The 15,937-nt window shown below is 42.5% G+C and overlaps 2 protein-coding genes and 1 pseudogene across 15 annotated transcripts; all 3 read left to right on the top strand.

Annotated features, from left to right (window-relative positions):
- The first annotated feature begins 18 nt into the window (after positions 1–18).
- On the top strand, positions 19–5,906 carry LOC119332494 (protein HASTY 1-like). Of its 14 annotated transcripts, none has more exons than XR_005160963.1 (11): positions 20–274; positions 420–545; positions 645–865; positions 944–1,008; positions 1,178–1,340; positions 1,732–2,183; positions 2,358–2,527; positions 2,689–2,878; positions 2,988–3,282; positions 3,613–3,773; positions 4,721–5,906. XR_005160963.1 is itself a non-coding variant. In XM_037605672.1 (5 exons), exons 3-5 carry the CDS (start codon positions 2,706–2,708, stop codon positions 4,751–4,753), a joined length of 501 nt encoding a protein of 166 aa, XP_037461569.1. In that variant the 5' UTR covers positions 1,353–2,183; positions 2,358–2,527; positions 2,689–2,705; the 3' UTR covers positions 4,754–5,906. The 14 variants fall into 14 exon arrangements, 1 of the variants encoding a protein (XP_037461569.1); XR_005160965.1 differs by lacking the exon at positions 3,613–3,773 and having other exon boundaries at positions 22–274; positions 1,732–1,825; positions 1,924–2,183; XR_005160973.1 differs by lacking the exon at positions 3,613–3,773 and having other exon boundaries at positions 19–274; positions 1,732–2,164; positions 2,315–2,527.
- A 1,814-nt stretch (positions 5,907–7,720) lies between these two features.
- LOC119331301 lies at positions 7,721–9,361 on the top strand (annotated as a pseudogene).
- Positions 9,362–12,932: 3,571 nt separating this feature from the next.
- Positions 12,933–15,207, top strand: LOC119332844 (asparagine--tRNA ligase, cytoplasmic 1-like). The gene is made up of 5 exons (XM_037605967.1): positions 12,933–13,844; positions 13,957–14,210; positions 14,323–14,452; positions 14,566–14,624; positions 14,776–15,207. The coding sequence occupies exons 1-5, from the start codon at positions 12,933–12,935 to the stop codon at positions 14,957–14,959; spliced, it is 1,539 nt and encodes a 512-aa protein (XP_037461864.1). The 3' UTR covers positions 14,960–15,207.
- The last annotated feature ends 730 nt before the right edge of the window (positions 15,208–15,937 follow it).

The following is a 15,937-nucleotide window of genomic DNA, read 5'->3' as shown; positions in this document are numbered from 1 at the left end:
TGAATTTGCTGGCACGAGTATGCAAGATAGAAAGTTAAGTGAATCTTTTGATGTTGTCCCCTCCGCATTAGTATGGAATTCAGAAATTATCTTGTTATCTTTGCCCACTAGCATTTTCTAGACTAATAATGGTAGTGCAGATTTCAGCTAGAGCTTGCAGAGTTTTAAAATATGTTGACCAAATCGTTTCTTCAAAACCTGGTTCACAAATACTATATCTTGCTATTGGCTTCTATGAGTGTGGCTGGACTGAATCCTTCCACTTTGCTCATAGGTGAGGACTCTTATCAAAGGAACAAATAATTGGTCTTTCATTCTTCAAGAAAGTTATATTTCAAAAGGAAAAATATATGAAAATATAAAATTATATGAAAATATGTCATAGAACATTGCTAACTGTGATTCCCCATGTGTCTTAGCATTTTAGGTGGAATGGTGAATCTTGAAGCGAAAGTACCAAACGGTACGAGCACTTTCTGGCCCTATAGCTTGAGTTGAAGCCTGGGATAAAGGTCGTTTTTCTTATGAAGATCAAATAACCCATGGTAGAATGATTTTCCTTTTTAAGCTGCTCTTGCTGCAGCTATATAACTTGATAATGGAGCATACAACATCGTGATGTTTGTTTAATTGTTTTGCTGTAGGTTTTGGATGTCAAGTGTGGAATAGGCAGACCATTAAGAGAAATTCCAAGATTTAGGTTTAATTCCCGTTTCGCGCTTTCACCTCTCTTCATATCTGTGAATACTGATGTGTTCGGGTTTAGACATTCTCATATGCATGATTAATGCAACTGAAGTGATTCATGTTTTTCTTACTTTGAACTGAAAACCTGTGGGGGCATGATTTTGAGGAGGCGATCCCGGTATTATTCATCTTTCAATTTTTTTTATCATGATCCGTCTCTTTGAAAAAGTTGAAAACCTAATATGATGGTTTACAGAGCACCAATAAGTTAGAGAAGTTCGACCTCAACCTTTCCAGGAATTAATCTATTTTGGAACGGAGGTACTAAGCAGTACTAATACTTGTCTCTTCTGTTTGTAACCTAAAGAAGATGTATAATTGTGTCTGTAAGTTAGATAAGGACTATTGGCTTTGTGATATTTTGTTATCTGATGTTTGTAACCTAAAAAAAGATATATAACTGATCAAGCAACTGTTTTTTGGTGATGAGGTCGCCACCAAGAACGGGTAACATGGAGGCGTGCCTTAGCCTGGAGCCCAGCAAGAAGATCGTCGGGAGCTTTGGGACATTTGAGACGGCCGTTCTCCATGTGGCCAACGCCAGCCAGCTGCAGGCATTGCGCCGGCCTCGGCAGGAGTCGGTCAAGCCCAATGTGAGTTACCAATCTTCTTACATTAGAGTGTCGTAATTGATTTACTTATTATCATAGCAATATGCTTAGATGGTAGTAATTCATGACGGGATTAACAGTACCCCATCACAGAAACTTCTACATTCAGTTAGAAGGACTACTTATGTCTACTTAAACGTGTTCCTTATCCCGACTTTCATATATACGCATAGTATGAACCGTAGTCCTGCTAACTGCTAGCTTTCTTTGGTCATATCTGATTCTGTGGTGTTAATCCACTCCTACGTTGCCAAACTCAGTTTGATTATACATGGAGTGTGTTATATACTTTGATGATATTTTCAGATTTTAAATATATGACAAGCACAATCCCTGATACTAATGCTTACTCTGTTTATTTTGGATGTTCAAGTGTAGCATCTATTGACCAATGCAAGCTCCATCAGGATGTGCGTAGTGTCCATAAGTTCCCTTTTGGCCAGTACATGGAGAAAAAAACATGGAATGTACAACAATCCTACATGAAACATTCTGAACGAAGTCTTATTGAGCTACCCCTAGAAATTTTTGCAGCTTCTGTGAACTCTTGTTTTATGTTCTATAGGGCCAACTTGCATTTTCACGTCAAGCATGGCTGATTATCAGAGGGCAAGGAAAGATGGAGTAGCAGAAGCATTGCTTACGATGAGTTCATCGGGTCAATAGTGCACATTAACAAGCATTGCCTGTTGTCCGCCTTCGCCTACTTTGATGAGGACGATAGCGGGTACATCACCGTTGACCGCTGGAAGAGGTGTGCTGGGAGTACAACACAAGCTGACCGGCATCGCGACATCGCCAGGGAGGTCGGCAATGACAACATGCGTATGTTTATTCACTGCAGTCACCATCTCAAATTAATTAATTAGTATCAATTAACTCTGTTGAATAGTCTGTACTATTACGCTAATTACTACAAATCTGAAATGCAAATTGACCATGTCTCATTTGATTAGGATGTTCAAATTGACTATGGAGAGTATATGACAACTCATGCAGGTTCGTAATGACTTGAAGAAAGCATATGAGAAGCGAGTATAGGAGCTTTAATATTAGAGCAACAGGGGAGGAGCAAATGATTGAAGGGCTATCAGCCGTGTAAAAGAAAGCTGAGGATAACGTCACCAGGTGGAAAACTATATTTGGTTGACATAATAACACTAGCAAAGGTGAATAACAATGTAACATTATCTTTTCATTAGTTGATCCATTCAACTTTTGTTTGATATGACTGGCATGATATTTGGATAGGAAAGTTATTTGTTAACTTCGTATCGTTTTTATGTGCAAGCTAATAACAGTATCGTTCTTTATACTCCCTCTGGGTCAGAACTTAAGGTAGAGGTGATGGAAGAGAGGCTATTAGAAGACTTGACTCGTGAAGTTTGTTCTGTGCTTTGGGTTTTAGCATTACCTGGTTTGAAGAGTAGACTTCCATCTTTGGAACAACTTGGAACTGTCAACCGGATTGATTCTTCTCTTAAACGTCTGGAATCATTTGCTTCCAGCTCTCTTACTGGGTACTAGAAAAGTTTCTTGCCACATATGTGTGTTTACCTTATTTCTTAAATTTCATCGAGCAGCACCTTAACAGATGAACAAAGACTGACTGCTACTATTTATTTGCAGATTTCTTATGCTTAATGTTGACACTGCCCTAACTGCTTTGGGAATAACTGTTGAAATGTTCACTTGGACAGATAGTGAAGCAGTGACTAAAGTAATACCCTTTTATGGTGCATTGATTCACCTTGCTGTTGCAACAAACCAGGCTGAGCTGAGGCAGTTTGTTAGAAAGGATATATTTTCTTCTATAACACAGGGCTTATCTGTTGAGTTGAATGTCGCTGTTAATGCGGAGCTTATTGGACTTTGTCAAGGAATATATCTATATCTGTCAGACAAAGATCGTGCGCCTAAACAGGTATTTTTTCTGAGATCATGACAGAGTATATCTGTATTTGGAAATTATGTACTTTGTAGTTATATCAACGCACTGAATTATTATGCCAAAAATACGTTGTGAATTTGTTGTCCTAGACTGTTGTCAGTACCATTCAAACTCACTGCATTGATACTTTTTCATTTTTCACTTTGCCTCTGGAGGCTTTGGTCATGCACAGTTCAAAAAGTAAAACAAGAACACAAGTTCATCACTGATCTATTTTTACACCAGTAAGATATGCATACCATTTGCAGTGAAAAAGTGTTTAACTATTTTGATCCTGGACAATGAATTTGACTTCATCTCCAGATGTGACCAAATCTTTTTAGGCTGACAAGTATCACTGGAACTGGTAAGTATCACTAAAGGCTTGATTCAGCAGCACGTGATATGTCCCCCTCACCAGTTACCATCTGAGTTGTCTTCCCCACCTCTGTTATCACTCCGACACGGCCGACATCTCTACCACGGTGAGGCACTCCACCGCGACATTTATCGCCTCTCACCTCCACCAGTAGCCTCCCTATGTTGCAGCTATGTCTTCTGCTCCTCAGTTTTGCTTCTTCATGCGTTCTCATCTAATGGAAACTATGAACATTTCCCCCCCTCATTATGAGCACTTTTTTCCTCATTATGAACACTCTTGTGAGTTTGGCATGAATGTGTGATTCAATGCAGCAAAAGTAAACCCCAATTAAAATTCAAAAAAAGTAAACCCCAATTAACCTTAGATGGAAAGTAGATACATGGATTGGAAAAACTCATGCCAAGTAGTGATTTGGGCTTTGCTTGTCTGAGCCAGTAAACTTACTGGTCTAACTGGAATTAAACAGTGCTTACTACCAAATTAAGTCAATCGTGGAAGTCATGTCGTTCGTTCTAAGCCAACAGGTGCAATGTTGTTCAAATCGAATTACGATTTGTGAGATACAACCAAAATACTAAAGCTGAACCCGAGTTTCGAATTAGAGCAAATAACTATTTAGCCCCCTTTTCAGCAATTTGGAGACGGAGTTGCAGTCTGCTTGTAATATGGAAGTTGTAAAAGAAATCTGTAATCTTCAATGGTATGGTTTGCTATGATGGATGCCTTGCTTTATTTAAAGATGCTATGGAGGATTACACGGAAAATACTTTGCTTAATTTCTCTATTTTACTTGGGTTCTTACTATTATTTTGGTTTCTGGATCACGATTTGTAAGTTGAGTCGCCTTCTTGGCCATCTACTAATAAAAAAATACAGGTTTGAAAAGAGACCCATAATTTTTTTTATGTAAGAAACATCAAGCAGAACCTTATTTCTGTAATTTATTCTCCACAAGTTTGTTCTGAATCATTTGTACATAACTGAACTGTATGCTTATTAGTTAGTTGTGACATAAGTAATTCAGTTCTGGTACAATCTTAATACATGTAGGGGAGCCAAGTAGATATAAGAAGACAATGTTAAATTTATGGGCAAACTCAATCCGTCTTGACAAGGTACCAAGGTTGTTGGGCTGATCGATCAACTCTCAAGTCAGTGGGATGACCAGCTGCTGAGGCAAACTTTTATCTCAGAAGACGCTCGTGTGATCCTTAGCATCCCAATCTGCGAACACTGTGAGGATCTCATAGCATGGCAACCTGACAGCAAGGGCATGTTTACAGAGTTCACCTCGATCTGCTGCAGAATCAAAAGACCAGGCCACTGGGAGAGAGCTCGTCGGGTAACAGGGGGCAAGACAGCTTATGGCGTAATATCTGGAAGTGTACTGCCAATCCCCGAAGGAGGTTCTTCTAGCCCTGTTGAAAATGCCAAATGAAGTGAAGATGCGAGCTATTGCTCTTCTATGGGCCTGGTGGAGTGAAAGAAAGAAAGTGAATCACAGGCAAAAGCGCATGCCAGAGATGGAATTTCAATTTAATATCGCTAGGTGTGCTGAATGGAAAGAGTTCCTCGAGCCTAAACCTCCTGGTGTGCAAAAACATGTTTCTTCCTGGCTGAAACCCCCCACTGGTTTTATCAAACTGAACGTGGATGCAGTGTTCCGAGGCGAGTCAAAGGAGGGTGGGTGGGGCCTAATTGCTAGGGATGCTGATGGAGACATCCTTTGTGCTGCAGCCGGCATCTAACAACTTAGTCTGGTGCTTTGCAAGCTGAGGCTACGACCCTTCTGCAGGCAATCCAATTTACTGAAATGCAAGTTATGGGGCGTGTAATTTTGGAAACTGATTCCCTGGGCCTGCAACAATAAGTTACCTCTACATCATTAGACCGGTCTCTATTGGGGGTGTTGTTCCGTGAAGCCAAATGTCTCCAGTTAGGTATCATAGAGGCCAAAGTCATGTACTGCCCGAGAGCTTGTAAAAAATCAGCACATGTGCTGGCGAATCTTGGTAGCCAGAGTGCCTCTGTGAACCCGTGTTGTGACCGCCGATTGTGTCGGTCGGAGGTAAGTTTGGAATGCATGGTGTTTCAGTTCAACAAAAAAGATACTACCATAATCGTAGAGAGGAGATCAAGTATTTCATCTATATTTTTTTGCAAGAATTATTTTGAATTTGTAACATGTGAAATAACTTTATCAACATTTTAGACGTGCGTTGCACGTGCAAGCTTACTAGTTTCTTACAATTATCCTGTTCACCCTAGCTCATTTGAGCTCGGGCTGAGAAACTCTGCGACCCATACATATGTTTTTTTTTTTGAATAGTTTGGATTGCTTATCATATGTGTCACATGGTCCATACATATGTTTTTTTTAGGAGAATAACATACATATGCAACTAGTCCATATTAATATCTTCATAGTGTGTTATAACATATGTGTAATGTCATACAAACATTCATATATTTAGATGTGGACTTATTTCCCCTGCAAAATAAAATACATGTATACTCATTTTGCCTTAAGTGTGTTATATTATGATAACGTATTAACTTATTCAGCGTTTTGGTATACTCCTCGTGATGAACTTCCGTTATCACATGCTAATAATGCTGATTATCTCCACACTGCCATTCACTGGCGGAGCTAGGCAATATCAAAAGACTCTACTTTTCCTAATCTTCCTTTTCAAAAAAAAAAAATTCCTTCGCATATTTTACCAGAGCTGGGGGGCCATGGCACCTGCAGCTTACCACGTAGCTCCGCAACTGCTGCCATTGTCATCCCAGCTTGCTGGTCCTGACTAATAATGCTCGTTCAGTCAATGCACTGTTGTTTCTTCCATGATTATATAGAGACTGGTGTCTTTTTTTTTCTTTTCCTTTTTTGCAGGGGATATAGAGACCGGTGTCTGTAAGACGCAATGTAATACTTCCTTCGTCCGGAAATACTTGTCACATGAATAGATAAAATTGGATGTATCTAAAACTAAAATGCGTCTAGATACATTTATTTTCATGAAAAATATTTCCAAACGGAGGGAGTATGTATGCCAATTTGTTTTCTACATATAACCCTGGTCCATTGGTACCTGCTGGTTTTAGCTATGGCAGAGCTCCTGCTATTTCTTCAGAACGTTGATAAATAATCCACTTGTGTCCTCTGCCAAGCGTCTCCATTTACTCTATTTTCTTCTCAACTTTTAAAAAATTGCAGACTCGAAAGGGTATAACAGAGTAAAAGCTAGCTTGGGGTTTTACTGTTAGCTTAGTTATTGCTTTTACTGTGTACTGCTTGCGGATTGATTGTGCACACTTGTACTTTTGTCGCATGCTGGTTGCCATACGTCACTTGTTAAGATCTGACTCATGGAGTTGATGCATGTCGTTTAGCGCCTAATGTACGTACTCATGTAACTAATCCTGCATAGAAAAAAAAAATACTCTTCTACATGTACGCGTCATGTTGGTCACGTTATATTAGGTAGACTGCAAGCGTCAAAACAATAGGAAATAGGAAGAGGAGATGATTGATTACCGGCCACATGCCAACTTGTTTTTACATGATAATATATGTCTCATTTATACATAATGATCATGGTACAAGCCACGTAAACATCGACCCGCCAAAATAAAAAAGACAGCAAAACACTAGTCTTTGCATAAAGAAACACTAGCTAAGAAGAATTTTTTTTTACGCTCAAGACTGAATAATTCACTGAGCTTGACACCACCGCTGTGACCTGCCTTCGGCACCACTACAACAACCACCAAAGAAAAAAAAATGACGGATCACCTCCTCATCCAAGTTCGAAAATATACAAGCCCGTGGGAGAAAAATATATAGCTACTTGAGAGTGGCTCGTATATATATACATACATAAGAACTTAGACGGACTTGGCTTCATAGTTGTTATTAGAGACCTGACTTAAGTTACGTCCGAAGAGTTTGAATTAGCCCCGCTCCTATAAGTACACGGGCTCATCTGCATAACACTTGCATAGATCTCCAAATCAGTCTAGCTAGCCCCCCTTGGCGAGTCAATAATGGAGAACACCATCCTCCCTACAATGGCGCTCGCCGCCCTCTTCCTCTTCCTCTTTCTCAAAGCCACTTTCCGCCACGGCCAGAAGTACAACCTCCCGCCTGGCCCGAAAGCTTGGCCGATCATCGGCAACTTCGACCTCATCGGCGCGCTCCCACACCGCTCCATCCACGAGCTCTCCAAGAAGTACGGCCCGCTCATGCACCTTCGATTCGGCTCCTTCCCTCTCATTGTTGCCTCTCGTCGGTCGACATGGCCAGGTTCTTCCTCAAGACCAAGGACATCCTCTACGTCGACCGCCCTAAGTTTGCCTCCGGCATGTACACCACCTACAACTACGCTGACATTACATGGTCGCCCTACGGCGCCTACTGGTGCCAGGCGCGCCGCATCTGCCTCACCAAGCTCTTCAGCCCACGCCGCCTCGCACTCATGGCGCACATTCGTGTGGACGAGGTGCACGCCATGGTGCGCAACATATTTGCGGCGTCTGGGCCCAAGCGCGTTGTGCATCTTTATAGGGACCACATGTCGACACTGAGCTTGAACGTGATCACGCGAATGGTGATGGGGAAGCGGTTGTTCGCCGACGGCTCGTCGGAGGGGCCGGTGCCGTCGACAGAGGTGTTCAGGTGGATGATTGGACGAGCTGTTCCTGCTCAACGGCGTGCTCAACGTCGGCGACTGGATCCCATGGCTGGCCTGGATGGACTTGCAGGGGTACGTGCGGCGGATGAAGAAGGTGGGGAAGATGTTTGACGCGCTCATGGAGCACGTACTCGACGAGCACAGCGTAGGCGAGCACCGCCGTCGTGAGGGCGAGGCGGCGAGGGACATGGTGGACGTGCTCATGGACATCGCCGACGACCCCAGCCTCGAGGTCCCGCTTGGCCGCACCGGCGTCAAGGCTTTCACACAAGACCTCATCGCCGGAGGCACGGAGAGCTCGGCCGCCACCGTTGAGTGGGCCATGTCAGAGCTCCTGAGGAGGCCAGATGCATTCGACGTGGCCACTAAGGAGCTGGACCGCGTCGTCGGTCGCGGCCAGTGGGTGACGGAGGAGGACATGCCGAACCTGCCCTACATGGAGGCCATCGTGAAAGAAACCATGCGCATGCACCCCATCGTCCCGCTCCTCATCCCGTGAGGACGCCGCCGTCGGCGGGTATGACGTGCCCAAGGGTGCGCGCGTGCTCATCAACGTGTGGACCATCGGCCAGGACCCGGAGCTGCGGGACGCCCCGGAGGAGTTCAGGCCAGAGAGGTTCATGGGGAGCAAGATCGACGTGAAAGGGCAAGACCTGGAGCTTCTTCCATTCGGGTCTGGCCGGCGGATGTGCCCCGGCTACAACCTCGGGCTGAAGGAGGTTCGCCTTAGCCTGGCGCACCTACTGCATGGGTTCACCTGGACACTGCCTGTGGGGATGCCCAAGGAGGAGCTGAGCATGGAGGAGGTTTTTGGGCTAACCACCAGCCGCAAGTACCCGCTGAAGGTCGTCGCCGCTCCCAAGCTACCTGCTCATCTCTATCTTTGAGTTTGATATACGTCATGCATGTGGTATGGTTCATCGGAATACTAGTCTATTCCGCCAGTCTACCAGCCACAAAAAATAAGGGGTAGTTGGTTGCTCAAGACAAGTATGTAGACCGAACCTAGTTACCTCAAAGTTTGTACTAAACCAGCGACAAATAATATGGATCGAAGCAAGTACTATATAAGTGGGATATCAGAGTTCACCATCTTGTAAAGTCAATAATTGGCATAACCCCATGGCCGGGTCAAGATGCATTTTACCTTCATGGTGCACTACGTTTTCCCTTTTTCTTTTTGAAATGCTTGTTGCACTGCTCAGCGTCTTACACACGGCCGATGTAGCTTCGACCCTCGTCCGAGCTACGAGGTACTCAAGCAGCCCGCTCCTCTTCTCGCAGCCCCGCTTGCTCCCAAAAATGCTAGACTTACGTAATGCTGTTACGTATCCTACGTAATCCTTCTTTTCCCTAACCAAACGCCCTCCCCCCTGATTTTCAGGGTGGGCCCCAGCCTCCACTAATATCCAATTGAAGGCTGCCAACTCATTTCATTCGTAAGATACGTAAAAATATTTTCGTAGGTGTAGCATTGCTCCTTGCTCGCTGATCTCTCTCTTTTCTTTTCATTTCTTTTCTTTTCTGTCGCTCCCTGCTGGGAAAAAGATACAAAAAAGTCATTTCCTCGCTAAGGGAAAAACTCTACCATTTTCTACGGATTTAAAAAGTTCATGGTTTTTAAAATTTGTTTGCGATTTTAAAATATTTATGAATTTAGGAAAATATACATGGATTTTGACAAATATACTCAAATTTAAAAGATATTCAAGAATTTAATTTTTTTCAAAATTCGAAAAATATTCAAGGACTTGATAAAATAGTCAGAAAAAAATGATAAAGACTTCAAAACAGTTCATGAATCAAAAAATAATGTTCACAAATTGTTAAAGTTCACTTATTTAAAAACTACTCGTGGATTTCAAAAATTGTTTAATTTTTTCATAATTTTATGAATTATAAATGAAAAGAAAATTAAATGAAACTATAAATAGGGAAAAAACAAAACAAAACCGAAAAAACCTTGGAAAAATTGACAACGAAACACACACAAAAAAACAGCACAGAACCTTTGATAACCTTCTGAAAACCAATACTTGTATCATGCATGGGCGGCCCATAGCTCCAGGGATAGGGTATTCTACCGCAAGGAATTATTCCGCCTTAAGCACAAAATAAGATTGCCTTTGTCTGTGACTCATAGGTGCATCCACATGATACTTCCTCCGGTCCTCTTTACTTTGCGTATAAGATTTGTCCAACTTTATAGAAGAAAAATATCAACACTCTCAATGCAAAATCAATATCATTAGGTGCATCATGAATGTAGTTTTCATCTCGTATAACTTTCATATTGTACATGTTGATAGTTCGTCATATAAATTTGGTCAAAGTCGATGAAGTATGACTTCAGACAAATCTTATATGCGAAGTAAAATGGACCGGAGGGAGTACTATTGATAGATTGACTTGACTGACTGACTGCAAATACTTTATAGTACTACCTCCATCCGGGTTTATTGTGCCCCTTCGTATTTTGGGCCAGAGTTTGACCATTTATAGACTACAAAAATATATAATATATGCTACAAAAATTTATATTGTCGGATTTGTATTTGAAGGAGCTTTCTGACAATATATTTTTGTGTGACATATAGTTTATTTTTTGTTAGTTAATCCTTTAGGTCAAACTTTAGCCCAAAATAAGAGGAGGCCTAATAAACCCGAACGGAGGAAGTACCTCACTAAATTATTTATTTCCCATATAAACACTATTTGTTTCTAGATATCTCGTAACTGACTGTGTATTACTATGTGACTTGTTCACACTTTGTACACTTTAGAATTATCTTTTACTTGCACGTAAACCATATACTATTATACTCTAGAAATCTCTACCAACTTATTTGCTAGATTCATACTAAAATACTCTACTATGTTTTTATATATTTAACAAAACATTGGATAAAGACAAATATAGACACACAATAATACATCAAGACACATGGAATTATTTGTTGGTCAATGTGATACTATTTATGGGCTTATATTTGGGGTAAGGTTTATAGAAGCAGTTTTAGTTTTTTTAATTAAATATCATAAGTCAAATGTGAAAGTCAAAATATTTTGGCGACAATTTTTTTAGTTCCGCACATGAAAATTCTTTTGTGTATTTGAATATAAATGTCTTCATTGCATTGATAGTTTGGATATTATATTGAACAAATAGTATGTTAAATAATGCATAAAAAGTCATGTATAAATAATCATGTGTAATACAAAAACAGGAAAGGTATAGTTGCAACATTAATTTTGATTAAGTAAAAAAGATCAATATAAGTATATAAGACCGAATGTGCTCTATAGCACCAACTGGGTTCTCAATGTCTCATTACAAATATATGTTGTGTACACGGTTTTATTTGTAATACGTGTGTGTAAACCATTTTATTTTTAAGATGTGTGGATTGAAAAAGGCTGCCAATGTATTACATTATCAGATAGACTGGTCGTTTCCCGTACATTAACGGGAAGCATAATCTTCAATATATATTTGTTTATACTATGCGGGGGAGATAAAGAGATGCCCGCATAATAGGAGCACTTGACTTGGCCCACAATTTAATGAGATAATGTTTAATTAGTGGGCTAGGCCATAGCGAGCCTGAAAGCTCACTCCAGTAGCGGGCATAAATCTCACGAAATCACTGATTAAGTAGCTGCTTTGCAATGCAGCCTCTCACCGTAGCCTCTTGCTATTCAGGGTGTGTTTTTACCTCTAGGTTTTTTTTACGATCTATCTTGTCCTGTGGCGATCGCTGTTAGATTAACATATTTCGTGCCGCCGAGGGTAGTCATCTCAATAACGTCAAGTTGTTTGCACTTGAATGGTGGATTTAGGGAACCAGGGGGTGAAGTAGTAAAGGGGTAGGGAAAGTTCCGGTTGTATCCTCATACTAGTGTACCATCTATCCTCATCATCCATTGTTGCATAAAGTTCGTGTAAGAAAACTTCTTCTTTTTTTCTCCCAAATAAAGAAAACATTTAAACTCGAAACTTTGCAGATCAACATCACACAAGTACTATCAGGTGTAGAAACAAATTGTACAAATACTACCAGTTGTAGACAAACTCGAAACTTTGCAGATTAACATCACAAAAGAACATTTAAACTCGAAACTTTGCAGATCAGCATCCCAAATAAAAGAACATTTAAACTCGCAACATATTTTTTTTAAATGATACTATTCATTCTAATTTTGAAATTTGACAAATTGTTGTTTCATAAAAAAAACATTGTATATAGTGAGTGACACTTGTCTATATACACATATATTTTTGAATTGTTTGGATTGCTTATCACATGTGTGACACTTGTCTATAGTTTATATGAAAATTTTGAAGGCCAAATGTTCTCTTGTTTGGAAGAAACGAAAAAGAAAATTTCTATATAAGGATAGCACGAATCTTGACGCAAACTGAATGGTGTAGATAGTGTAGAGGCGATCCTGCAGTTGCCTTGGCCCCGACGTATGGAGCTGCCAGCTGCCTTGGTCCTGACGTTTCAAGAGAAAAGGAGTCCTTTTTAGTTGCCGCCGAGGAGGAAAAGAGTCAGAATTCAAACATGGCGGCCTCCACGATGGCAGCACCGCCGGCCGATCTCCCGGCCGCCGACCACCTGGAGCCTCCGATGGCCGCGTCCCGCACGCCCATCCGCGCGATCCTGGCCGCCACGGACGCCCTCGCCGGCGAGCGCGTGGTCGTGGGCGGTTGGGTCCGGGCCGGCCGCGTCCAGTGCGGCGGCACCGTGGCCTTCCTTGCCGTCAACGACGGCTCCTGCCACGCCAGCCTGCAGCTCGTCGTCGAAGCGGCCTGGGTGACGCACCCGCCGCTCGCCCGCCTCGCTGCCACGGGGACCTCCGTGCTCGTCTCCGGCGTGCTCCGGGTCCCGCCCGGGAAGAGCAAGGAGCGCATCGAGCTGGGCGTCGAGGCCGTCATCGACGCCGGCGAGGTCGACGACCCGGCCGCCTACCCGCTGCCAAAGGGTAGGATTAAGCTCGACCGCCTCCGGGACTTCCTCCACCTCCGGCCCCGCAACGACACCATCGCGGCGGTTGCGAGGATGAGGAGCGAGCTCACGTTCGCCACACACTCGTTCTTCCGGGAGATGGGTTTCGTGTGCGTGCACACGCCGATTATCACCACCGACGACTGCGAGGGCGCCGGCGACATGTTCCAGGTGACAACACTGTTCAGCCAGGCCCAGAAGGCGGACAGGGACCTCAGGCTGAAGCTTGCTCCTCACCATGATGCCGACGATGAAGAAGAAGAAGGAACTGTCGGTTTCGAGAGCGACTTCTTCAGGCGTCAGGCTTTCCTCACCGTCTCCGGCCAGCTCCAGGCCGAGGCCTACGCCTGCGCGCTCAGCGGCGTCTACACCTTCGGCCCCACGTTCCGTGCCGAGAACTCGCACACCTCGCGGCACCTCGCCGAGTTCTGGATGGTCGAGCCGGAGATCGCGTTCGCAGACCTGCAGGTAATATTGATCCACAATGTTCTCTACATAGTATACATTGTACTTGTGTAAACCGTGTTTATTTCTGCGATGCCTACTGATATCCATGCTGAACTTTGTCACATATATACAGGATATCATGAACTATGCAGAGAGCTACGTGCAGTACCTCTGCAAGTGGCTGCTGGAGCATTGCATGGAGGACATGGAGTTCATGGCTAAAACCCATGATAAGGCTGCGATCGAGCGTCTAGAGCTAGTTTCGTCGACGCCTTTCGAACGTGTCTCGTATACGAAGGCTGTTGAGATACTGATGGGCTCAGCTGGTAGCAAGAAGTTCCAGACCAAAGTTGAATGGGGAATCGATTTAGCGTCCGAGCATGAGAGGTATATATAGTTGTATACACCTGTGCAGATACAGTTATAAGCATTGATATTTCTGTTATTTCCCGTGTTGTTTGGGTTTTTGTGGTGATTCTGAATTTCTTGCAACCTGAAGGTACTTGACTGAGGTGATATTCAAGAAGCCTGTCGTTGTTTATAACTACCCGCGAGGGATAAAAGCGTTTTATATGAGGCTCAACGATGACCAGAAGACTGTGGCTGCTATGGATGTTCTTGTTCCCAAGGTGTATAAGGGAGGAGCAATATGTTGAATTATTGAACAATGTTCATTGATTTAATTTAGAATTGATAATTTCTATGATACCTTAACTGATACTGGATGTGGCGTACCTCTCAGGTTGGTGAATTGATTGGTGGTAGTCAGAGGGAGGAGCGCTTCGGTATCCTTAAACAACGGTACCATCACCTTCTTATAATTGTTTTTTTTCAAAATTGCAGGATACTACAAATGTTAAATTAACTTTGTAACAACCAATCCATGTCTGCATATAATAATACAAATTAAGGCACTTGTAGTGGACTAATTAACAACATGTTGTGTATGTAGGATACTGGAGGCCGGTTTGCCGATGGCATCCTATGAGTTCTATCTGGACCTTCGACGCTATGGATCCGTGAAGCACAGCGGGTTCGGGCTGGGCTTGGAGAGGATGCTCCTCTTCGCCACGGGCCTTGACAACATCAGAGATGTCATCCCCTTCCCCAGGTACCCTGGGAAGGCCGACCTCTGAAGATCTGATTGGCCTCCCAAGCAATAGCACAAGTTGTCCATAGTCTGATAACCAGCTAGGGTACAGTGGTAATAGGTGTAAAGCATAGTAAGTGTAAATTAGCATAAGTTGTCCATAAGTGAGACTAGGAGTCATACGTGCGCATATATCATAGTTTGTGATGATGTCCTTTAGATAGCACAAAAATAGTCTTTTTATTTCAGTTCATGTCAAATTTGAATTTGAATGTAAGGATTGTACTAATTGAATTGTTGTTATGGAGCATAAATGAAAAACAGACCAGCTGCTAGCTCGTGCCCGCAGTAGTTTTTTTTTCATATCAGTTGTTCAATTCAGGCGTGTCTACACAACTAGAGTTGTCAACTGAATTTCTCTATATAGCTTCTCTCTTCCAGCTTAATTTTGTAGAGAAAGACGTTCAAACTTGTTTCTCTTGATCTGCCCAAGGTATTTTATCATCAAAAGCTCTTATCTTACAGTTCATTGTTTTTGATATAGCTAACCACTCATTTTGAGTGGTCTTCTCTTACACGTAGAATTTCTAACACAACATTCAGGCCTTGTCACCAACCATGTATCCACGTAATTTTTTCAAAATGAATCTTTGTATTTCCAACTTGAAGCCCACACGTCACAAAGCACGATGGACGATTGATCATCAGCAGTGAGCTCGTGAGGCCTAAGGATGAGTTGTGTTCTGAAGTGATGGAAGGATCACAGCGCCCTTAAATGCAGTGGGGATGGTGTATGTCATATGGTTGTTCCGAACAAATGTCTCTAGAGAAGGACATATCAAAGGTACATATAAACACTCTTTATTTCTTATATCGTGTAACAGACTTTGTTTTAATGTGTGACTCGGTTCACACTTTGTACACTCTGAATTATCTTCTTGCAGGTAAACCATATACTACTCCCTCCGCCCAAAATAAGTACTAAAGTTAGTGTAAAGTTGAGTCATTTATTTTGGGACGGAGG

This window comes from Triticum dicoccoides, chromosome 7A (assembly GCF_002162155.2).
Source record: "Triticum dicoccoides isolate Atlit2015 ecotype Zavitan chromosome 7A, WEW_v2.0, whole genome shotgun sequence".
Taxonomy (NCBI): Eukaryota; Viridiplantae; Streptophyta; class Magnoliopsida; order Poales; family Poaceae; genus Triticum; species Triticum dicoccoides.
The sequence above is the reverse complement of the archived record's forward strand: the minus strand, read 5'-3'. Positions and strand labels throughout refer to the sequence as shown.

Coding starts and splice junctions, on each gene's coding strand:
- LOC119332494 (XM_037605672.1), top strand. CDS start 2,706: ATGGAAGAGAGGCTATTAGAAGACTTGACTCGTGAAGTTTGTTCTGTG. Junction 2,879..2,987: donor GCTTCCAGCTCTCTTACTGG/GTACTAGAAAAG, acceptor ATTTATTTGCAG/ATTTCTTATGCTTAATGTTG. Junction 3,283..4,720: donor AAGATCGTGCGCCTAAACAG/GTATTTTTTCTG, acceptor TAATACATGTAG/GGGAGCCAAGTAGATATAAG.
- LOC119332844 (XM_037605967.1), top strand. CDS start 12,933: ATGGCGGCCTCCACGATGGCAGCACCGCCGGCCGATCTCCCGGCCGCC. Junction 13,845..13,956: donor TCGCGTTCGCAGACCTGCAG/GTAATATTGATC, acceptor ACATATATACAG/GATATCATGAACTATGCAGA. Junction 14,211..14,322: donor TTAGCGTCCGAGCATGAGAG/GTATATATAGTT, acceptor TGCAACCTGAAG/GTACTTGACTGAGGTGATAT.